This window comes from Leucopleurus acutus, assembly GCF_964270905.1.
Source record: "Leucopleurus acutus genome assembly, chromosome: 18".
In the NCBI taxonomy this organism is placed as follows: Eukaryota; Metazoa; Chordata; class Mammalia; order Artiodactyla; family Delphinidae; genus Leucopleurus; species Leucopleurus acutus.
Window position 1 is genome coordinate 75,341,218 of NC_139160.1, and position 24,556 is coordinate 75,365,773.

The 24,556-nt window shown below is 38.3% G+C and overlaps 1 protein-coding gene across 1 annotated transcript in view; it reads left to right on the forward strand.

Moving 5' to 3' along the window:
• MYO16 (myosin XVI) overlaps positions 1 to 24,556 on the forward strand; it is a gene marked incomplete at its 3' end in the record, with an annotated part of 531,603 nt that overhangs the window by 356,595 nt on the left and 150,452 nt on the right. The window contains exons 22-24 of the mRNA XM_082859271.1: positions 4,816 to 4,888; positions 22,142 to 22,294; positions 23,826 to 24,026. Of these exons, the coding sequence (XP_082715397.1) occupies positions 4,816 to 4,888; positions 22,142 to 22,294; positions 23,826 to 24,026 (427 nt within the window). The remainder of the gene's footprint in view (positions 1 to 4,815; positions 4,889 to 22,141; positions 22,295 to 23,825; positions 24,027 to 24,556) is intronic.

The window sequence follows — 24,556 nt, forward strand, 5'->3', positions numbered from 1 at the left end:
GTCAGAACTAGCTTTGTTTATAAGACCAGCGACTGGAAGTGGCTTTATATGATACTGCATCAATAAAACATTAGCTCTGGTTTTCACCCTCATGCCAGGATTTCTGTGCACATCCAGGCTAATTAGCTACAGTTTTCACTTCAAGGGCTCTCCAGTTTTTAACTTCCTAACTTGTATTTCCAGTGGGGGGAAAATACAAAGGAGGATGGGTTGAAGAACAATGTTGGTATGCATGATGCCATAGGACAGTTGGACGCAGAGGGCTGCTTTGGTAACCACTAGCCCCACCTGTCACCCAGCTTCTAATGAAACTTGTCAGCAACTGCAGACTTCTTCCCTAATTTCTGAGGTGTTTTCAGAAAACGGTAAGTCTCGGGTACTTTCTTCCGTCGAAGAATAAAAGGCAGGAACTTCTGAAAATACGCAATCCTGGAGCCACGTCTCCATCCCAAGTTCCTCTAAGGCTAGAGGAGACCCTTGCAGAGTCAGATAAGCTATGTGGGCAGAGGTAGCCACCGTGCGCTTTGCCGATTACAAACAAAGCTTATTTTAACCAAATTCTTCAGCGTATTGGTAGTAGAGCTTGCAAACGCCATAGCATAGCCCAACTTCTCCAGGGACGTTGCACCACTAACCTCTGCGCAAGGCCATCTGGTCCCCAGGGCAGTGTGTCTGGACAGCCAGATTGCTCAAGTCTGGAATGCTTTTATCTTTCACTCTTACCCCATCTGGAGTCTGACCCGTCAGTGATCAGCCAAAGAGGCTGATTCAGCTCTGGCTCCATCTGAGGGTTTTGTGCCAAACAGGATTCAGCTCTTCCCTAGACTGACTTTTAGTTACTTAGTTCATCTCCTTGCCTGGGGACGATCGAGGACAAAACCTGATGTGTGCAAATCCCCGGACCTCTCTGCCCAAATAAAATTAGTTCATCCACGTTCCAAAGTGGACAGTCTCTTTGATTCAGACTTTCCCCTTTCTCATACCCACAAACCTGGAAGGCAAATCAAAATGAGACAGATGCCTTGGCATTTAACATTTTGTCTGATATAGAAGGTGGTGTATTTTACTAATGAGTTAATGTGGGTTAGAGTTTTGTTAACCATCAGGAAAGCCCTCAGGAGAATTCTAAGGCAGAATTTGAACTAAAACAGATCATCTTATTAATATGTTAATTTTGCCTAATGGATTGAATCCCGGTTCATCTGATGACCTCTGTCTGCTCCTCCGTCCTAGAAATTGGATGTTGAGTTAAATGCCTGTGTAGTATGAGTCAAGATACCAGTGAGAGAAATGACAGAATGGGCGTTTTGCTGGCTACAGGTTCTTAGAACCCTCCTGCCAAGGCTGCTATTGCCATAACAGTCACATATTTCACTCAATCATAAAAGATGAAATAGATTTTTGAAAAAAACGAACACCTTATATCTGTCAGTAGTTGCAAAAATAATCGTTAAAATGCATTAAACCTGCATTAAATGTTTTCCTGACAATGGTTTTTCCTTTCTTCCCATCTTTTCCTTTTTAAATTTTTATTTTGTAACCAAATATCGTTTGGAATCCAGTGTGTATGAAATGTGAAAAAATCATTTAAAAGGAGTGTTCTTTCAACCAAATATATGCTACTCTAAATTAGTAATTAATTTAGTGTCCCCAACCTAAACCAGAGTCTTTCAACATTTTACTCACCCAAGCACAGCTGGCTAGCCTCAGCATCCTCTGCTGGTCCACACGAAGCCACAATCCTCATGCGAAAGGGAAGGACATATGTCATGAGGTCCTGCCACCCATAGCTCTTCTCCTTACCCCTGACCTCTGTCAGTGTTTTGGGCTGTCACTACAGGACCCCTGCTGCCAAGGCAGCTGGGAACCAGGCAGGGGAACTGGGTCTGAGGGCCTGAGAGGGAGGTCCTGGTACACGCTGGCAGGAGCATTCATGCTTTGGACCAGCACGTGGCCTTCAGGAAGCCCCTCTGCTCCCTCTGGACTCCTCGGGTCCCTGCTGCACCTCCCGTCCCTGGAAAACCAGACACTTGTCTCTACCGTCTCAGCGGGGCTCCACTTTCCTCTTTCTGCCCTGAAGCTTAGGGTCGTCCTTCCTCCACCAACTCAGAAAATGCACAACATGTGTTTAGTCATGTATGTTTTAAATAAAGGCTAAAGATGGAGAGTGCTATAATACCCACTACAGAACATTTTAAAAATTAATAAATCACCGCTAGGTCTACCATTCGAGACATTTCCAGGTCCTCTTCTCGGGCTGACTGCACTTCTGTCTAAGTCTTCTGGATGTGTAATTGGGGTTATTTATACAGAATTTATAAATTGATTTCTATTAACTTGACAGTTTCTCTAAATTAATCCGTCCTAGGATGGATGCTGTTTAATTAATTGTGTCTTTAGTGTAGGGTATTTGTTACTTTTTGTTGTTTTACTATAATTAAGATAACAATGAACATCGTTATTCATGTCTTTAATTGCATTTCTGATAATTGCCTTAGTATAGGTTCCTGCTTATGGAAGTCCTGGTGCAAATGATATGAATATTTCAAAGCTTTGTGCCACATAAGCATGTTGTTTTTTAAGAAGGCTCTACCAATTTCAACTGCCAACAAAAGTGTATGGGGATGTCTTTCCCATCATAATTTTTTAAAGTTTATTTCTTTTGCAATTTTCATGAGATTGACATTTTAATATGCCTATTAGCCATTTATATCTCTACTCTTAGCCACCCTCTGTATTTCTATAGCAAATTTAAACAACTATTTTTGAAAGCAACTTTCAGTGATTGGAGACACACTGTGTACCAGCTATTATCCTAGAACTTTCTTTACATTACTTCTAATTGTAGCAAATATCTAGGTGGATGCATGTGACTTGTTATCTCAGTTTTATAAATGATGAAACTGCAGCTCAGAAAATTTAAGTAACTTGCCCAAAGTTATCCAACTAAAAAGGATTTTTCAATCAGGATTCCTACCAAGACGGAACAACCCCAGAACTTGACAGGCTTCATCACTAGACTCCTACAAGTGAAACGATGCAGCTCATTACATGGAAAACACACACACACACACACACACACACACACACACACCAGAGCAACAAATCAGCCTAACCCTCAGCACCATGGTGCCCACTGAGTGAACATCATTCCCGCTGTCTTTTTGTGCACATTATAAAGATGGTGGGATGGGGAGAGGCGTGGATGGGTGGAAGATGATGTATGACTGGACACATAGTCTAGTAGATTGAGAAAAATCTATGAAAATGAAGGAGACAATGCGTTTTTAAATACTACTTACCTCTAACAGAACTTAATTTTATTTTTACAGTTTATCCTGCAAAAGAATTTCGTCTTTGCATAATCATGTTTTTGAATATTTTCTTTTGACGTTTCCCAGAACTGAAAGCAGAAAAAAAATGATCACATTTGTTTTCCTGTACGTGTTTACAGTTTCTGGTTCTAACATCTGGCTCTCTAATCCATGTAGAGTTTATTTGGGCACACAGGGTGAGATACAAAGCTAACTTTATTTTCTTCTTCTAAAATACTGAATCGATTACCTAGAGACATCCAATGAATGCTTCTTTCCTCCCCTTGCTGACTTACACTCTTTGCCATGTGACGTTTATATCAAGGGCTTTTAAAATGCTCTTTCCTACTTACGACGTTCATATTTCGTACCATCTACAACAAATAATCTTAGAGAAAGGATATCACAGAATCATTAGCTTGCCTTTTTCTAGAGAAAAAAGTGGCCATGTAAGTGACAAATTATAGCCCCTAATGTATTGTGATTACATCCTGCTTGTGAAAACACAATATAGGTACAAAAAGGGAGTTGGTGGCCAAGGGGGTCTGCAGTTTGGGTACATCAAATTGAGTGGAAACAACAGCAAAACATCTGCACCAGCAGGGAGACCGGTAATGAAACAACGAGCACCATCGTGATGAGGAATCATCGCTTCCACTGGCAGAAAATGCAGACAGCAGTCCTCCTGATGACGCGCTAGACCAGAGACATGGGAGGGGTGGGGTGACCAGCGTTCCAGAATCATCTGGGGCTTTCTTTGCAAGAAGCACCTCGTGCACACACCCCCGTGCCGCTCCCATATCCCCACAGAATCCAGGTTGTCAGGGTTCCCGGGTCACATGAGGTTTCATTCCTCCTTTCCTCACTTACTGTGTGTGTGTTCCGACATCTGTGATTTGACCATCCAAGACTGTAGCAAATTCCAAGAGCGATAGTTTACATGGAAGAGAGAAGTCGTTACTTAGATAGATTTCTTTCCATTTCGCACCCGAGTTTCATGATCTTCATTGTTCTTTACTTATAGGGCCTCCTTTAGGAAAGTCATAATTTTTGGAGTAGCTCAAACTGATCTATCAAAAAACATGCACATGGCTTAATTGTAACTTGACTTGTATTGTACTTATGTGTAATGGAGAAATGGCTTGATTTACTGCTGGTGAGACCCACTTAACAGGTCGGTCCAAATTCCTTCAGAGAAAGCAGGTCTATTTGAAAGAGACAGACAGAGAGGCTTTCAGAGAAGTAAATATTAAACTACCCATATATCATTACATTTTATACTTAGAAATCAGTGCATTTTTGTTAATGAGTTTGTGTTTGAATCAAAGCATTAAAAGAACACTTCTTCTTCCTAATTTTCAGTTTTCTACCAGATTAAGATAATCATTTGTGTTTTTACTTCAAGTTGCCAGTGACACGCTATGTGGCTGGATTTCTCCAACCTAAAGTAGCAGTGGGAAGCGTTAAGGATGCCTGTTCACTGTGTCCTCTTTCATTTCAGCTCGCAGACATGGGATATTGGAATATTGGACATCTTTGGTTTTGAAGAATTTCAAAAGAATGAATTTGAACAAGTAAGTGGGTTTCTTTTGAAATTTTGTTAACTTGAATGGTGTTTTCAACTAATAAGTTATCTCTCTTTAATTCAGTAGAGGCTATTTGCACTGTTTCTTGGGAATATGTAATTCAAATAAGGAAATAAGGACTCTGCAGTCCTGTTTTAAAGTAATGTTCCTGGTTTGTTGACACAGTCATCATTTTTATGTGGTCTTGTAAACTGGCATAATCCTTTTTTTTTTTTTTAAACAGAGGCACTTGTTTTAAAAGACGGCGTTAGATGAAACCAGAGTTGTGCTTATGGAAATGCCATTTCAGCAGGGTCAGGGACTCGGAGGGTGTCTATTTGAAATAGGTTGAAGGTCTTTAGAAACTCCAGCCAAAAAACAGGATGGAAATACTTTCTCGTGCTAAATGTTCTTATTTGTAGTTTCAACTTTACGTGACATGCGTACATGTGACTATGGCCAACTCATAAAAGTACTTTACAGAGGTGTTGATTATTTTTAATCTATTTACAATTTAGGGCACTTGTAAAAGCACTAAATTCTTTAGGTATCTTAATAATATAGCACGAATAGTTTAATCGAATTAAGTATATCTAAAAATTAAGTGGTAAGGGTAGAAATAAAAGTTGCTTTAGCAGAGAAGGAAAACTAAACCTGTAAGATGGTACAGGTGGGAGGAGAGAAAACCATGCTGCATTAAATTACACGAAGAATTTCAAGTATGCAGTGTTTAGAGTGGTTACTGGCACTGGGTAAGGCATTAAATAGAATGAGGTTGAAACCCAGTTCTGCGACTTGTACTAGCAGAGCTGTCCTGGCCAAGATGAAGAATCTATAATGAGCTTTGGTTCCTTATCAGTAAAATCAAGATGGTAATAGACCTATGGAGCTGTGAGAGTGAACAAGATGACTGTTACAGAGGTTCTGGTGTCATTTTCCAGCTCACTGTACACATGTAAGAAATGGTGGGTAGCCACCTTTGCTGCTGTCAATGGGAACACCTGAAAACCTTCTCAGATTTGGCCTTTTTTTCTCTAAAAGAGTGGTTCAGGGTCCTCTGAGTAGATCTTAATCATGCCGACTCACTTAATCTAGGGTGAATCATCGTGAATCATTTCTCTACAAAACTTTACAGGAAATCTCGCCTAAAATAAGAACAATGAGACCGGAGATTTCTTCTCCCTTCATGATGCTGTGTCCACAGATTAATGGAAAAGGGAGGACTTGGTGGTTCTGTTTATTTATTGCTTATTGTTAAGAAAAATAGTGATGAACATAGGAAGAGGGCAGTTGAAAGAGTCACCAGCGGGATGTCCAACGAGAAGCATAGGTCTGCAGGCTGCTTCTGGTGACGGATTTCTCAGTGCAAGTATTTGAATGTTGTCTGGCAGTCTTATTGATTCCTTCCACTTTTGCCTTAGAAAACATGCAGGCTCGGGTCTCTAGTGAGACTCACGGTTTCTGCATCTCCCGGTTAAGTGACAGGCAGAAATCACAAGTGGGAGCGTGTCTGCGAGGGCTGGGCTCCCAACCTCCTGCTCCAGACCCAGACTCAGTATCTTATCAAGTCTGTGCCGGCAGCTGAAATGTGCAAAACATTTATGTTATCTCCTGATTAAAACTTCCTCATTTACTATAATTACGTATACCCCTTATCATTCTTTCTTGCTGTTAAATATTTTAATTATATATTTTAGAATATATTCATGGCCTGAGATTTTTATTAACAAAGAATGGCATTTTAGATTTTAGATTTTTCAGCTCTAAAGAACAAGTCTCTGTTAAATACTAAGAGCTAGTTTTAGGTGCTTATGGGTAGAAGCTCAAGACCAACTTTTAGACCTTGATTACAGAAACAATAAATATTTTTAAAGATATACCTTTAGTTTGCTTGGCAGGTTTGTCACGCACGTTTAGCAGGTTTGCTTAATTATTGGGCGCAATATACCCAGGAACCATTTAGAAGGATAAAATGATTTTCTTTGTGGTTAGTCCAAATCTCATCTTACAGGGTAGTTAGCAAATTCCTCAATTTGCCTGTGAGCTTTTTAAAGGCCATTGGTTTGAATGATATGTTCTAGATTCTTGAGTTGCTAATAGAATGGCGAACTTCCTCATTTCTTATTCCACTGAAAACTTGCAACAGAATGATTAGCAGATCAATATTATATTCAGAATCAAACCCAGAAGAATATTAGTGCCTCTATCGGCTATTCAGTAGAACGTCCACGCCCACAGGGCTGCAGTTGGGCGTGGTACCGCATTGTGTATATGATACGAGCTTAACAAATGCGTTTGAACTGAAATTTAAAGAGTAAACTCATAAGGAAAAAACCTTTAGTGGATTTGCTAGGGGCTTCTCTTGCTCAGGAATAAATGTATACTGCTTGACAATCATTCATCCATAAGAAATTTGACAGGGACAATCTGAGGAGATACTAAGAAGTACTCCAAAGCATCAGCATGTCCAACCTCAGTTTGCCCAAGTAGCTCTAAATCATTCGATGGAAGCTTGTGATACTTTAAATGAGAATTTGTTTCAGCTCATAGGAAATGCTAGTCCTGTTTTCTCTGACTTTTAATAAGTCATTTCTATTCAGAACTAATTTATACATTATAAAAAGATAATTTTTAGAGTAAAAAATGTAATATAATATATAACTCAACAGCAGTTTGATGGTTCAGTGGAGGGGGCGCTAAATTATCTGAGTTCCAAAGTACAATTCGGGAGGCTCTGAATCTGTCGCCCTGATTAGTTATGTAATTACATCATTACCAGGTCCTCTCTGCCATGTGATGCTTACATCTCATGAATTCTCATTTCCTTTATTATGTATCTAGCGCTATGAACATATCTCCGAATGCCCTAAAAGAAAAGCCTCTCTGATCAACTCTTCAACTTGACACAGCCAGGGAATTCCATTTACGATGCTTGATAATCAGAAAGAAAATAACCAAGACAAAAGTTCCCTTACACATCACAGTGCCAATGATGTTAGAAAAGTGAAAGCGATTCAAGGCACAATGTGGGAAGGAGAGGCAAAAATACTTTTAGTTCCAGAGACTATTAATATTTAGAAAGCTGAAAAGAAAGAATGAAACATGACTACACACAAGGTGAGAATTTGATAAAGTAGCCAGTTGTAAATCAGCATGCAAGAGACTTTTATATGTTCTGAAACTAGTTTATCAGAAGACATAGAGGAAAAGAAGAAAACATTCACATAGTCAAAAATTAGTAAATAGCCTAAATGAGGACTAAAATACTCCCGAAGTTTGCGTAATTACAGTTAAACGTGGAAAGATATGCTGCATTCCTAGAAAGGCTTGATAGTACAAAGATCCTGATTCTCCCTAAGTTAATTTATAAATATAACCTGATGCGGTCTCACTACAAATAAATGAAGAATGAGTGACAGAATTAGAGCAAGTCAGTTCTACAGCTCCTAAGAAGTAATGAATCTATGCAACGAGTACCAATCACAGCTAACATTACAAGAAGGGTGACAGTATACCAGATGCATATCAAGTGTTCCTGCCAAGAAAGAAAGAAAAGAAGGAAGGAAGGGAGGGAGGGAGGGAGGGAGGAAAGAAGGAGGAAGGAAAGTAGAAAACCTGAATATAATGAAAGGTATTGATGTAAGTACTAATTAACAGAAACTGAGGACAGAGAAACATGATAAACTGAACCACAAGAATTCACTCTGAAAACTCCAGACTGTGAGAAACCGCACAGGAAAAATGCCCTGATCTCTTCAACATGTAAAATGCAAGGATAGCAATGTAAAAGAACAAGGTGCCTGGCAGGTTGAAAGAGGTCTAGGAGACTTATGAGTCAGTGAAGCAAATGTACGGACGTTATGTGGGTCCTGATTTGCTTGAGTATAAACAATTATGAGTTAATTAGTGTCATGTGAAATCTGGATATTGGACAAAATTAAAAAATTATCCTTGATAAAAATTACGTGACATAAGGGTCCTATGGATATATTTTTTAAAGTCCTTGTAGCTTCGAGAATTATACTAAAATATTTGCCAATTAAATGACACAGTGTCTGAGAATTGCTTCAAATGAATTTAATTTTGAGGGTAATATGGAAATGGGTGGAGCAGAATTGGCCATGAGGTGGTAATTGTTGATAATTGTTGAAGCTGGTTGATGAAAGATGAGGTTTAGTACATTATTCTCTTCACTGTTGAATATGTTTAGAATGATCCGTAATATACATGTACACCTCAGAGATTCGCAGGTTCGGTTCCAGACCACAGCAATAAAGGGAATATGGCAATAAAGCTAGTCACGTGCCTTTTTTTGGTCTCCCAGTGCATATGAAAGTTATGTTTTTACACTATACTGTAGTCTATTAAGTGTGCAATAGCATTACGTCTAAAAAAATGCACATCCCCTAATTATGAAGACTTTATTGCTAAAAAACGCTAACCGTCCTCTGAGCCTTCAGCAAGTCTTAGTATAAACATCAAAGATCACTGATCACACATCACCATAGCAGATATAATAATAATAATAAAAGTTGGAAATATTGCAAGGATTACCAGAACGTGATACAGAGACAGGAGGTGATCAATGCTGTTGGGAAAATGGCGCTGGTAGGCTTGCTCGACCCAGGGTTACTCCAGACCTTCAATTTGTAAAACACACAGTAGCTGCAAAGCACAGTAAAGCAAAGCACAAAAAAATAAGGTATATTCCTGTGCTATTTAAAATAAATAAGAAAACTTTGAGATTATATAACTATTATTTTAATAAATGCTAGAATATGTTCTCTCCCAACAGTTGTAAAAAAACGCCAAGTTCTGCAGACTACAGATCTTCACAAAAGGCATAAAGAACAAAGTAGTGGAAACTAATGATTTAATATTCAATAATTTCCCCCAGTTTCCCACTAGACACATAACATGCAGCTACATATAATGAAATTTTTGAAGCTATGGAATCTAGTAAAATTGCCTATCAACAATTTACTATAAGACTGCAGAGAATTTGGAAAGAGAACACATTTGTTCAAAGTAAAAGCTTTGAAACATTTCCTTGCCTACAAATTCTTTTCTAAAGAGTGAGATTTCCTGGAAAGTCCTGGCGAACAGGACAAGCTTGGGCTAAGTGTTCAGTGGTTTGGAAAAAACCAGATGCCTTGACTTCTAAAGTTCTACGAAATAAGATTATATAGTGTGTCAGCCTCAACCTCAGAAAAACCCCATAAAAATCCTTAGCTGTGAAATCACTATCCTAGATGTGATACAAAGATAAATCAAAGAACATATTAACGACCATCGGTTGAACTCATACCACGTACTGTTGATGTAGATAATTCCATTTTACAGATAGGAAAACTGAGAGTGCTATGGTCTCTGCTCTGTGTAAGAATGTGTTTTATCGGTACCTAGAAGGATGCATTTGTTCTGGCTCATTTGCATCAGGGCACTCTGTGGTTCATTCATTCAATAAGTAGTTTTTGTATATGTGCCAAGTTCCAGATCCTGTACTAGGCACTAAGAAATGTACGGACATTGTGGTGAGGTAGGTAGGGTACAAATATGAGAAGGACCAATTCTAATTGGATATCTTGGGAGAAGGATTAGGAAAACCTTAATGAGGAAGAGGCTGCTGTTTTCATTCCTAGTATGGCAAGTCCCATGTATTTTTTTTTTAATTGAAGTACAGTTAATTTATACAATGTCGTGTTGATTTCAGGTGTACAGCAAAGTGATTCAGATATATATATATATATATATATACACACACACACACATATATATAATATATTCTTTTTCAGATTCTTTTCCATTTTAGGTTATTATAATACCAGATGTTGAGTAGAGTTCCCTGTGCTGTACAGCAGGTCCTTATTATTTACCTAGTTTATATATAGTAGTGTGTATCTGTTAATCCCAAACTCCGAATTTATCCCTCCCCCACCCTGCTGTCCCTTTTGGTAACCGTAAGTTTGTTTTCTATGTCTGTGAGTCTATGTCTGTTTTGTAAATAAGTTCATTTGTATTATTTTGTTAGATTCCACATGTAAGTGACATCACGTAATATTTGTCTTTCTCTGTCTGACTTACTTCACTTAGTATGATAATCTCTAAGTCCATCCATGTTGCTGCAAATGGCATTATTTCATTCTTTTTTATGGCTGAGTAGGATTCCATTATATATATATATATATATATATATATATATATATATATATATATCACATCTTCTTTATCCATTCTTCTGTCAATGGACATTTAGGTTGTTTCCATGTCTTGGCTATTGTAAATAGTGCTGCAGTGAACATTAAGTGCATGCATCTTTTCAAATTAGAGTTCTTGTCTCTTCCAGATATATGCCCAGGAGTGGCATATGGCAACTCTATTTTTAGTTCTTTAAGGACCCTCCATACTGTTCTCCATAGTGACTGCACCAATTTACATTCCCACCAATGGTGGAGGAGGGTTCCCTTTTCCCCACACCATCTCCAGCACTGATTATCTGTAGACTTTTTAAGATGGCCGTTCTGACTGGTGCGAGGTGATACCTCATTTTAGTATTTAATCATAGCTCATGTTCTGATAGTGATAGCTATTAGGTATCAGTATGATCTATTTACTGCTCAATGAATTGATCTATAAATATAAAAATATTTTATTGTTAAATATGCAGATTCTCAAATCATGCGTACCTTAAATATCTAACTCTGTCTTAACACATTTTCTGCTCTCTGATATTGAATTTTCTGAAATCTTTTCAGGAACTCACCAAGCTATTGATAACACAGTTTAAGAAAAATATGAATAAGGAATTTTTTTTTTTTTTTACATAGCAGAACCCCAGTGTAGTGCTACTCAGGTTTCTATAGAAAACTACACAGAGTAATTAAGTAATGAGATGCTATTTTAATGTACTTCTTATAATAATATTGGATTCTGTGTTTAAAAATAGTGTGGTTAGAGGTCCTCAGGCTAACAATTTCTGAAAACTTGTTTTGAGGAAATAAAAAATAAAGTAGAAGAAAGCAATTTTGACCATGTAAACTGTACATTTAATGACTTTTTTTCTTGAAAGCTTTTAACTTAAACAATATCACCATTTTAGAGCTAAAGAAACCAAGGCTCAGATAATTTAAGTAACTCAGGGAAGGCCATGTAGAACCAAGATCTGGTTCCAGAACCAATGATCTGCACTATTTCCAGTTTCAAAGGTTCTTTGAAAGTTAGACTTAAAGATTTATTATTATTGTAAATTTTCTCAACTTTAATTGCTTCCCATTCATAAGTATATTTTTTGTATTTCTCTGAAGACACAATATTATTTATTCTATTAAATATAGAAGCAATAAACTTTGAATAAATTTTATGTGATATTGTTTTTTTTTCCATAGTGGAGTTTTTCACCAAATGCATTTATTTAATCCGAATAAATAAGTTAGAGAATGCAGGTATATCTTCTTCCTTGTAAAGTGAAGGCTGACCTCCTTTTATTGCACTTTGCTTTATTGAGCTTCACAGACACTGCATTTTTTACAAATTACAGTTTGGGGGCAACCTTTCATCGAGCAAGTCTACTGTCACGTTTTGGTAATCTCATAATATTTCAGATGTTTTCATTACTTTGTATTTGTTATGATGATCCGTGATCAGTGATCTTTGATGTTACTAATGCAACTTGCTGAAGCCTCAGGTGATGGTTAGCACTTTTTTTTCGCAATAACGTATTTTTTTAATTAAGGTATATACATTGTTTCACACATAATGCTATTGCACACTTAATAGACTATAGTATAGTGTAAACATAACGTTTATATGCGCTGGAAAACCAAAAAATGCATGTGACTCGCTTTATTACCATATTCCTGTTGTTGTCATGGTCTGGAACCAAACCCGAACTATCTCTGAGGCCTGCCTGCACCAGGGTGGTTAAAACGAGGTGTTACAGAATGTAATAAGGAGAATATATGGATTTGAAAATGTATATCAGGTCACTTTAGAGAAGAGTGAATCGAGTTCTTTTAATGACAACTAACCAGGAAGAAGCTCAGCTTTCCAGCAGTGGCTGTGCAGGTGCAAAGCCCCCAATGTGCTGACTACGAATATGGTTCCATTTAGTTTTCTGCTAATAATCACCAGTGGCTACAATTTCTAGAGCCCCTGCTATGAGTCAGATGCTTTTCTTGTATGATCACTAGCTCCTGCAGCAACCTTCTCAAAAAGCTAAGGGACGTCCCAGAAGCCTTTGCGGGGCCATTTGCGAATTCAGATGCAACTCCATCTGGTCCCAAATCAGTGCTCTTTGTGCCATTTTCTTTCTTCCTTTGACACCTCAGGACCAGGGCTCTGCAGTCTGTGCTTTTTTTCAGTATCTCTAGGCTTTGCATTTAATCCTGGATAATGACAGCTCTTTGAAAAAGACAATGATTTCAGTAGCATTTGTAGTTTTCAATCTGACGTTAGCAGATTGTTACATAGAAAATGGCAAGAAAATTAGCCAATAGGTTTATTGTTGGCTGACCCCTTCAGTCAATCCCTCAAATCCCTGAACAGTGGTGGTTTTTATGTTAAAGGAGTTGATAGGCATGAGTTACACGCATTAGAATATTGGATTTATTTTATGAATCTATGTTGCACTGAGTAATAGAATCCCTAAAAGACATGCTGGAGAGAGAGAAAGTGTTTTTTTTAAATCTGTGTAAAACCAGCGTCTTTATTCCTGTGAAGTAACCTCTATTAGCTTAAAACCTATTGCACAGAGTTTGATTTGAGAAACCTCAAAGAGAAACCAGGGGAGGAAAGGGTGTTTGGTTCCTTTAAGGAACAGTAAAATACCAAAAAGGGGTGGGAGGTAGTTTGGTTTTGGAAAACCAGAAAACAAGCAAGAGCAGAAGCAGGTCCCCACAGTGCCCTGGGCCCGGGATCTGGGGATGAGGCTCCTGACACAGGACTCCAGCAAGGGAGCAGCCCTTCCACGCCGCGTTCCCCAAGCATCAGGCTCCTGTATTTATGGAATAACATCAGGGTCTTTATCCGTGTCAAGTCAAGATAGACGGTGCCGGGAGAAAGGGAACATGTCCTTTCCCACACAGGGATGGAGAGAAGAAAGGCTCTACAATAATAGGAATTTCAAAGAAGGCAAAATACACTATAGAAGTTTAAGGCTGAAACAGATCAGAGACATACTCTTCCCTCATCACCCCTACCCCTGCCATTTTATAGAGAAGGTGCTGAAATCAGGAATGACTGATTGGTTGGGGAAACTATATACAGTAGTCTCGAAACCCAAAGAGGCGTTCTTCAAAAGAGTAAGTTGGAGATGCAGAGTACACTTGACACAGTGAAGGCCCCAGAAAGGGCCCCTGCAGAGAATACTGTTGGCTTGGCGTAGTGTTTAATAGGCTTCTCTTGTGTTGTTTTTTCGACGATAGTAATTGACGTCTCATGCAGTTAATGTTCTGCTGAACGTATCTGAGAACTACCGAATATCTGAAGCCTGACCTCATTCCTGCCGCATCAGATAAAAATGGGTTAACAGACATTTGGTCTCGTCCAAAACCTCCATAGGACATTTAGTTCACATGAAAAGGTCCTTGACATTTGGTCCTATCCAAAATGTCCTTGAGTATATTTAGTCTATGCCAAAAGGTTTTGGACAGGACCAAATGTCAAGGACCTTTTGGCATGGACCAAAGGTCTTACCGGCCAGATATCTGAAGGACATTTTGGACAGGAACAAACGTCCTTTAATGTGTAACTGTATGATATATGCATCATGTGCATATATGCATGTGTGTGTGTGTGTATGTATGTATAAACGGATGAGGAAATCAGGTAATGGATTGTGTATGCCATCATCTATCTCAGTGTGTTCAATCATGTCTCCATATTAGAATCACCTGGGAAGCTTTCAAAATATATCAGTGCCTGGGCCCTACTCTGATTTAATTGGTTTGGGGTCAGGCCCAGACATCAGCCTTTTTTAAAAGCTCCCGGTGAATTCTAGTGTCTAACGCCCTGTCTAACGCCTGGAGCTCTGTCTTCAACTGGAATGAGCTTCAATTAATCTCCACTTTAATTCTGTGAGGCATACATCATACTTGATTATATTTTTGCTTCGGATAAATTTCACTGAGTAATGAAAATAAAGGGAGAACAGTTGGTGAAAATTTACTCAAGAAATTAATTTTGTCATTAATACAAATGATAGGCCATCTGGATAAGCAATGATAGTCTGTTACTAAAGAGTGTTTTTTTTTTTTTTTTTTTTTTGCGGTACGCGGGCCTCTCACTGCTGTGGCCTCTCCCGTTGCGGAGCACAGGCTCCGGACGCGCAGGCTCAGCGGCCATGGCTCACGGGCCCAGCCGCTCCGCGGCATGTGGGATCCTCCCGGACCGGGGCACGAACCCGCGTCCCCTGCATCGGCAGGCGGACTCCCAACCACTGCGCCACCAGGGAAGCCCACTAAAGAGTGTTTTCAAAGGGTGCGTGATTTTTATTATTGAACCACTCAGCAATGGCACCTAATGTACAAAGCATGTATTTTAATCAGAGAAGGCGCGTGCTAATTAAACAGCTCTTAATAACTGTTCATTATCCTTTATGAATACCTACCTTTTACCCACATTCAAGTCTCCTCTCAGGAATCCGTGGGAATTTAATGAAATCCCAACATAATTCCGATGGATAGAGTTAAAAAGTAAAAAGAATGATCGTGTTGCATTGAAGTCAGTGATATACTCAATTATTGATGGAGATTCATGCTTCCAGATACATAAACTAATTTGCCTTACAAACCTTTCATTCTATCTTTCTCTGATGGTGTTTAAACACACCCGCATATGCACACACAACACAGACAGCTCAGTGAAAATAAACCAAGAATGTGCAGGTTTTTGTCCTGATTTTGGCCACCAGTTGGTTGGCGGGATGTATTTTTCCACTTGCCAGCAAGGTGGCTGCCACAGGGCGATATGTCCGCATTCGTCCCCTTAGCCACCTTTCCTGGTAGTTCTGAAGTTCATGCTATTAGCACTTCTTTTATATTTTAACTTTTGTTCGAACAGTGAGTGCTCTGAACAGTTTAGAGCGGGGAGAAGCAAACTGTTTTAGTAAAAAAGTTTAATGTACGCCTTGCTTCAAAGTGAGTTTGAAAAACAGCCTACTTCAAACTCCACGCGCTCCCCATGATTTCCTCTAACACCCAGCTTCGCTCGCCTCTCTTAGAAATGCAGGTCCACCTTCAGTTTCAGGAAGCACCCCTTTCCAAAAAGCTACAAGTCAAAAATCACTCCACAGCCTGCTCAGCTGTACACATCTAGCTGGGTTTTTCCTTGGGATTTTAATAAATGACTTCTTATTTCTCCCCAGAATACAAAGAACACAATGTACAATTAAAGGTTCAGGCCATGTCACCAAGCCCCACCGGACACTGCAGCTTAAAAATAAAGCTTTACTTAAAAAGTAAAACTCAGGAGGGAAGCTATATGTTTTATGAATCATTTTGACCAGGAAAGCATTCAACTGAGTTGCTCTGTTCAGAAGCACAGGCCAAATCATTTTTTTGTTACGCAAAATTTGGTACTCTGCTGTAGACTTTCCTTCCTGGAAAAAAAAAAAAAGTAGAAAAAAAAAAAAAAGACTAGAAGGCCTTTTCCAGCTCTTTCTCGTGACTGCGGCTTTATCCACATTCACACTTGACATCACCATTCTTAGTAAAACAGTGGATCAATTCAGTGAAGCCAATATTCAGTTCAGTAAAATATTAGGGAACAAAACCAGTTAAAATGTCCAGTTTTTATTATAAAATGCTTGAGTCAGCTGAAACACTACAGCCAGGTTTATATACAGAGATGGTCAGATATAAAGTCAGAAACAAGAAGATTTAGTCAGTTGTCATCAAAAATAATTTTTGTAACTGCAGAGCTGAGCTCTATTCTGAATGCAAAATGGTAAGAGAATTATATTTTACAATATAATTATATAATTTATATATTTTAATTATATATAAATATATATTATATAAATCACATATTATATAATTTATATATTTTATAATAATTATTATATTTATAATAATTTTATATTTTTTATAATATTATAAAATATATTTTATAATAATTATTATATTTGTAATAATTTTATAATTATTATATTTAATGTGTTTGAGACATCCACATCTACCTAGGTATTTTCAATTAGAGCATCTCAAAATGAGGGGAAAGATAAGTGTCATATAATTTGGATATTTCTTCTACAGTAGAGATTCAGCCGTTGGTGGTCTTATTTCAGAATCCTTTATCAGACGTTTTTATTTTTTCCTACAGTAACAGACATCATGTTATTTTCATGGCTTCTCCGTTTATTTCTTGAGTAACCTATTTCCCAAAATATATAACATTTAGCCACACTTTCCATAACTACTTTTAAATCAAACCGCTGAGATGTAAGATCTATTTGTGTTGTTTTAAATGATTCAGTGCATATTTTAATGTCAAAAAGCTTGAAAAATTACAATTGTGTGTATCATCTAATCAAAGAGAATCCTTTCCAGTGGTTTCATTTCATAATGGAGTCATTTATTTTCTGTACATTTACTGTAAATATTTCACTCCAAATTGAAGAAATTTCTTTATAGCATTTCTTAATCTTTGGTAAAGAAATTATCTCAGGACTAAAGGAGTTTATCACATTATTAGATGGGAGGAACACCTCAAAATATTAATTTTTAAGCAAATAGAATATTTTAAAAAAATTTTCATTTTTACCCTAACAACAATTTTCAGAAATTTCTGTTTTTCATTTATGATTAAAATGACAGCAACAAGAAAATGTATTCTTTCACAGTGGGCTACTACTAGGGACAGATTCCACACAGTTTTATAGAAAATGACTTGTCTTTCCAGAATCATTCCTAGAGATTAATACACCATAAGTAAGATTAACATAGATCTTGATCTACTGATATCACTTAGTTTTTTTTTTTAACAACTTTATTGCAGTATAATTGCTTTACAGTGTTGTGTTAGTTTCTGCTGTATAACAAAGTGAATCAGCTATACATATACATATATCCCCGTATCTCCTCCCTCTTGCGTCTCCCTCCCACCCTCCCTATCCCACCCCTCTAGGTGGACACAAAGCACCGAGCTGATCTCCCTGTGCTATGCGGCTGCTTCCCACTAGCTATCTATTTTACATTTGGGAGTGTATATAAGTCCATGCCACTCTCTCACTTCATCCCAGCTTCCCCTTCCCCCTCCCCATGTCCTCAAGTCCATTCTCTACGTCTGCATCTTCATTCCTGTCCTGCCCCTAGGTTCTTCAGAACCGTTTTTTTTTTTTTTAGTTTCCATGTGTATGTGTTAGCATACGGTATTTGTTTTTCTCTTTCTGAGTTACTTCACTCTGTATGACAGACTCTAGGTCCGTCCACCCCCCTACAAATAACTCAATTTCATTTCTTTTTATGGCTGAGTAATATTCCATTTTATGTATGTGCCACATCTTCTTTATCCATTCATGTGTTGATGAATACTTAGGTTGCTTCCATGTCCTGGCTATTGTAAATAGAGCTGCAGTGAACATTGTGGTACATGTGTCTTTTTGAATTATGGTTTTCTCAGGGTATTTGCCCAGTAGTGGGATTGCTGGATCGTATGGTAGTTCTACTTTTAGTTTTTTAAGGAACCTCCATACTGTTCTCCATAGTGGCTGTATCAATTTACATTTCCACCAACAGTGCAAGAGGGTTCCCTTTTCTCTACACCCTCTCCAGCATTTATTGTTTGTAGGTTTTTTTGATGATGGCCATTCTGACCGGTGTGAGGTGATACCTCATTGTAGTTTTGATTTGCATTTCTCTAATGATTAGTGATGTTGAGTATCCTTTCATGTGATATCAGTCAGTTTTGATGGGACAATTTAAGGGGATGAATGTGCTAGATTGTATCAGGTATAAGGAAGGAAATATGTTTCAGATGATATTTAATTACTGAATTCCAGCCCTTCCTTTGCCAGCTCTCATGTGCAGAATTTATGGGTCTGTATCCGTATTCAAACTCTTTTTGCCTTAACAATCAAGCATTTAAAGTTAAATGTCCTATATGGTATGTTCTCAAATGAAGTGACTATATTTTTAATATTTTTATATTCAGGGAATTGATCCACAAAAGTGTGAGTTTATTTAGGAAACATTTAGTTTTAAATTTAAAGAACTTTCAGCTTTGCATATATCTCATGAAATCTAGTTGTCAGGGAGCAGAGGGGAAAAGCTCTGGTTAGCCACTGGCCAAATCAGATAGAAGGAAGAAAATTTTAAAAATTTCAGAGATCGTGGATGGAGTGGTAGAGGAAGAGACGATGCAAAAAACAGGGGGATTTTGCAAGTTTGAACAAATTCACTCAAGGTCTTCAGGTTTTAACATAGCTTCCAAGACAGCAGCAATGTGGCATAGTTATTTTATTTTTAACTTCTTTTTCAGGTTTAAAAAAGGAGGGTTTAGTTAATTATATACAAGAATGAAGCCCGACGGTTGGGGGGGGCAAGGAGTCACCGGAAAGCACAAGTCCCCTGGGGCCCTCCCCTTCCCCTACCTGCTAAATAAATAGCTGGAACCAGGTCCCAGTGACCACCGGTCCCTCCAGGCCCCTGGACACCCAGCTCCCTGGGTCCTCAGACTGCAGTCCACCTGCTGCAGACAGGCACTGGCCAGGGCTGGCACAATCAAGGGGACATTCGGACAGACACATTTTTTTTGGTTGTTTTATGTCAAGCTATTTAATTGGGAAAGGGAGATACAGATAACAAGTTTCCCTCTTTCTTGTTAATTTTCTTAAACAGAAGATCTTATTTTGTAATAGAATGCAGTAGGGAAACTTATTCAGTCTACAGACATTCGGTGATCACCAAATTTACAGAAACCATCTTTTACTATGAAACAGAGAAACAAGAAAAAATATTGGAAACAAGGGCAGTCGCCCTGGGCCATCATTTTTGACCTGGAGCTAAGAATTATTTTGGTTTTTCTTTGTGTGTCAATATATGGTATTTAGATCTCATTTAAATATGTTATTTAAATATCGTATTTGGTATATTTCTACTATACTCTCCACTTATTATATTAATAGTGAAATATCGATGTATGTTCATCATCCAAATAACGTGACTAGATCAGGTCAGAAGAGCCTCTACATTTTCCAGTTTCTTCTTCCATCAGGGTAGTCCCGTGTCTGCAATCCTGTTATTCTCCAATCACCCTGTTTCTGAAGATGTTTGAGCTGCCTCTACTTACTCAAAAAATTCTGGTCCCGGCGAGAACTAAAGAATAGAACTTCTCAGCAAACCATTCCAGCCTCAGGACGAACTCCCTCTGTGTGCTGACCCATGCCCTGCACTCCAATATGTTGCTTCTTTTCTTCTCTGAAAAAATTTCCCTCTAAGATTTCTTTGTGTCCCTAGAATCTCGTGAATGCCCATCCTCCCAAATAGCTAGGTCTGTGAGAAAGTGGAAAAGTATGCGTGTGTTATTCTTAATTTATTAATTGCCACACCTGTATGGGCAGGCCTAGACCACCTGTATGGAGAATTAGGGCATGCCTGGTGTTGGTTATGGGGGGCGACTTGGCTTGCTGGTTGGAAGCTGGAATGTAAGGGCTGCTCTTACGTGTCCGGGAGAGAAGCCATGAGCTCCCAGCAGAGGGACAGGAATGTCTGAGAGGAGTCCTACTTAGCAGGTGTGGTGATGATACCAGACCTGGGGAAGAATTTGGGCACGTGGACAAGAGGAACCCAGGGCGGTCTCTCTTTTTTCGGGTGACTGTTCCCGTCTTGTGCGATTTACAATAACTTTGGCATTTACTTTGTATAAATACATCCCATTTCACATTAAACATAATCCTAAATATTGTTCCCTTTGCAAATGAGATCTGATTTCCATTTACAAACGCTTTATCGGTAACTTCGATTTATATAAATTATTCATATTTAATTATTTTCAGTGAGTTACAGAATTCTAAATATTTCTAAGTGACTTTGGATTCTACCTAGTATAACATAATGCAGATGGGGGAACAGGATGGTCTGTGAAACTTCCTGAGCTCACAAAGGTAGTAGGTGTAGAGATGGGCGACAGGAGGCCCTGGGCGGAGTGCTGGACCACTCCAGGACGGAGTCAGAGAAGGAGATGGACAAGGGGTGGCCAGTGAGGTAGGAACCAAGAGAGTGGATGTCCTGGAAGACAGTGGAGGCAGTGCCCCAGGAAGTAGAGGAATCGGCTGTAGATTTCACTGGGAGGTCAAGGAAAATGAACACGGAGGGTTGAATGCTGGATTTAGAAATGCATATATCACTGGTGACTTCTAGAAAAGCCATTTTGCTGGAGCAGTGATGGCAAAAATGTACTGGCGGGGTTTGAATAGTGGGGAGGACAGGAACTTGAGAGAAGAAAAGATAACTCTTTTGAGGTTTTTGTTATTAAAAAAAAAAAAAAAGCAGAGTATAGGAGAATAGCCCAGGGGGAAAGCAAGACTTCATCTTGGGTAGATTTGTGTTATTTTATTTTATTTTCTAATATCTTAAGATATTTTTAAGTTAAATTAAAACTGTAAGAAATAACACATTTGTTAACAAGTGTTGGTGGGGTGTGGAGAAAAGGGAGCCCTCCCACACTGTGGGTGGGAATGTAAATTGGTGCAGCTACCATGGAAAGCAGTATGGAAATTTCTCAAAAAACTAAAAATAGAGCTACCATGTGACCCTGCAATTGCACTCCTGGGTATATACCTGAAGAAAACAAAAACACTGATTCGGAAAGATACCTGCATCCCAGTGTTCATAGTAGCTTTGCTTACAATTGCCAAGATATGGAAATATGGAAGCAACTTAAGTGTCCATCAAGAGATGAATGGATAAAGAAATATATATATAATATTTGCTGACAAGAGCCCAAATATATATTCCTTTTGGAAATATTTTTTAAATACTCAAATATATTTTAGACCCCAAATTTGTAAGTTAATGCTGTAATTATACTTCTTGTTGTTTTTAACGTGCTCATCTTCCATTGCGTAATCAGACCGTATGAAGTCAACAGAATCAAGTGAAGCTCTTTACTTTGGCTTCTCGGGACGACTGTAGCGCGGCATCTATAGATACACTAACTGTGCTGACCGTTCTTGAGTCAACATTTCACTGGTCTGAGATGTTTCCTGGAACCATGGATCTGCATGGCGAATCATCATGTGAATTGTTTCCTTTTTCCCCACAATAGCTCTGTGTCAACATGACCAATGAGAAGATGCACCACTATATCAATGAAGTGCTTTTCCTACAGGAGCAAACAGAATGTGTACAAGAGGGAGTCGCCATGGAAACGGCTTATTCTCTTGGTAACCAGACTGGAGTTTTGGATTTTTTTTTCCAGGTATTCACATAATATAATTAGATACTTTACAGGATGCATGCATTTAAACATACTGGAGAGAAAGAACTTTCTTTTACGGGGCCTTATTTTGAGGATATCTTTATGGGAGACTCAGCAATTTCTAATTTACTTATAATCTTTCAGTGTTGCTTGAGGGGCACACGACCTTTCTCTGAAAGGGCATTTGAAGGATTACCAATTGATTAAAAAGACAACAAGTATCAGATCATTTTGTTATAAAAAGTATTCAGCTGCAGTTATGTCGCTAAAACTCTCCTCTTGGCATAGTTATAAATACCCATTGTACAAATATAATATTTTATAAAGTAACTCTAAGACTAGCAAGACCATAAAACAAACTCAGCAGAATCTTGTTTGCCTCCAAATTTCTAAGTTTGAATATGGAAAACCTTGGCAGAAAAACATATATATATATATACGTACATATCATCTTAGTATTTCTGCAGGTGTTTATGCTTATCTTTATTGTTTCTACCTTACAAAGCAAGAATCTTTGCCTCAATATCGCCATCATAAAAGCAAAACTCTATCACACAAACATCAGTCTCTATCTACTAATATAAGGCTTTATATAGATTCACCAGTAATATTTCTAAAACACTTGAACATTGTTTAAAACTGATACCATTTAGCTATTGAGGAGAATAGTATATAATTTTCTACCCTTTATTTTTATAAATGTATATTTACAAATTACTTTATTCATTTTCCGAATATGTGCAATGTTCTTGTTTCTGGTACCAACTTGTCAACATTGCTTGTTTTAAGTACAGAAGAAGTTCTCTTCCTCCAGAAAGCCCTCCCTCATCATGACACACATAGTATACAGTTTACCTCCTTAAGGTTATAAGATGGGTTGACAGTAGTATATACCTACCTGTATATGGGAAGCCTTGGGTACCCACTACCCCACTTCTCGCCTGCTGCTATGTCCTTGACTGCTAAACCGTGGCCAGCAGAATGAAGTTATTTCTGTCTCTTTGGTTATCATCCTTGGGGTCTCATCGTTGGAATGGTTATTTCAATAGTGGGACCTCATCAGTATGAACTGGAAATGTCAGTGGATATTTCTACTGCCACTCCTCTTTGATACCCCCCAAAATGAAATGAAAAGACATACCAAGTATAGGGTGAAACTTGCATTTTTACCTATAAATAGGTAGGTCTATATACCAGAAAGAAAACATACAACTTTTCTGTAGTTGGAAATTTTATTAAGGTGAGAATATATATTTTAACAACGCCAGTGTTTTAATGACTTTAAACGACACCTATTTATTTTCAATTCCTCTAATCAATAAATACTACTGAGAACCAACACGACATCAGAGGTTGGCTAGGTGGTGCGGATACAGCAATGAACAAACATAGACATGTATTGACAATAAAGACTAATTTATTTTCTCAGTGCTTGTATGAACGTGATGAGGATGTAAATGGTATGCATGAGCAATAACAAAGAGAGCAAATTGCGTAATAGAAGGAAAAAACTCCTCTTCTTAACTTTCAGAAGCCTTCTGGATTTCTCTCTTTATTGGATGAAGAAAGTCAAATGATTTGGTCAATGGAACCAAGTCTTCCCAAAAAGCTACACAGTCTTCTAGAATCCTCAAACACAAATGCAGTTTACTCCCCCATGAAGGATGGGAACGGGAACCTCGCCCTCAAAGACCAAGGCACAGCTTTCACCGTTATGCACTACGCAGGACGGGTGAGTTCAGAGAACTGAGCAATTTATGGTACGCGCTAATGGGCCAAAGGTCTGAAGAACAAGCCTTAGAAGTTTTGATATTTTAGAGTTTTGATCATTGAAACTGGGTGAACAACCCACAAAATGTTTCTTTCCTAAGCCTGATAAGGACTTAGCATTTCAGAATGTGGGTGATGAAGCACGCGGTATGATTCTTCTCATGATGTTTCCATATTTATAAGTTAATACGAGCAAAAGAGACCTGGATTTAATACAAGAGCTCTTCTGTGAAATTTGGGATATTTTCAAAATCGAAAGAAACATTGGACATCTGAGTTTACTTACCCTCAATATAGTTGTTAGTATTAAATTACTTTTCCTAAACCTAAGGAAGAAAGCAACTCTCCGATCCCTCTCCATTGCCTAACCGGCTTTGTAAAACACGCTTCCTTCTTCAAATCCTTCAAGGACCGACTCTTATCTGTCTAAAACATGTCACAGTCCTGAGGCCAGCCTCCTATTGGGCTTCTCCGAGCTGGTCCCTGTCACTT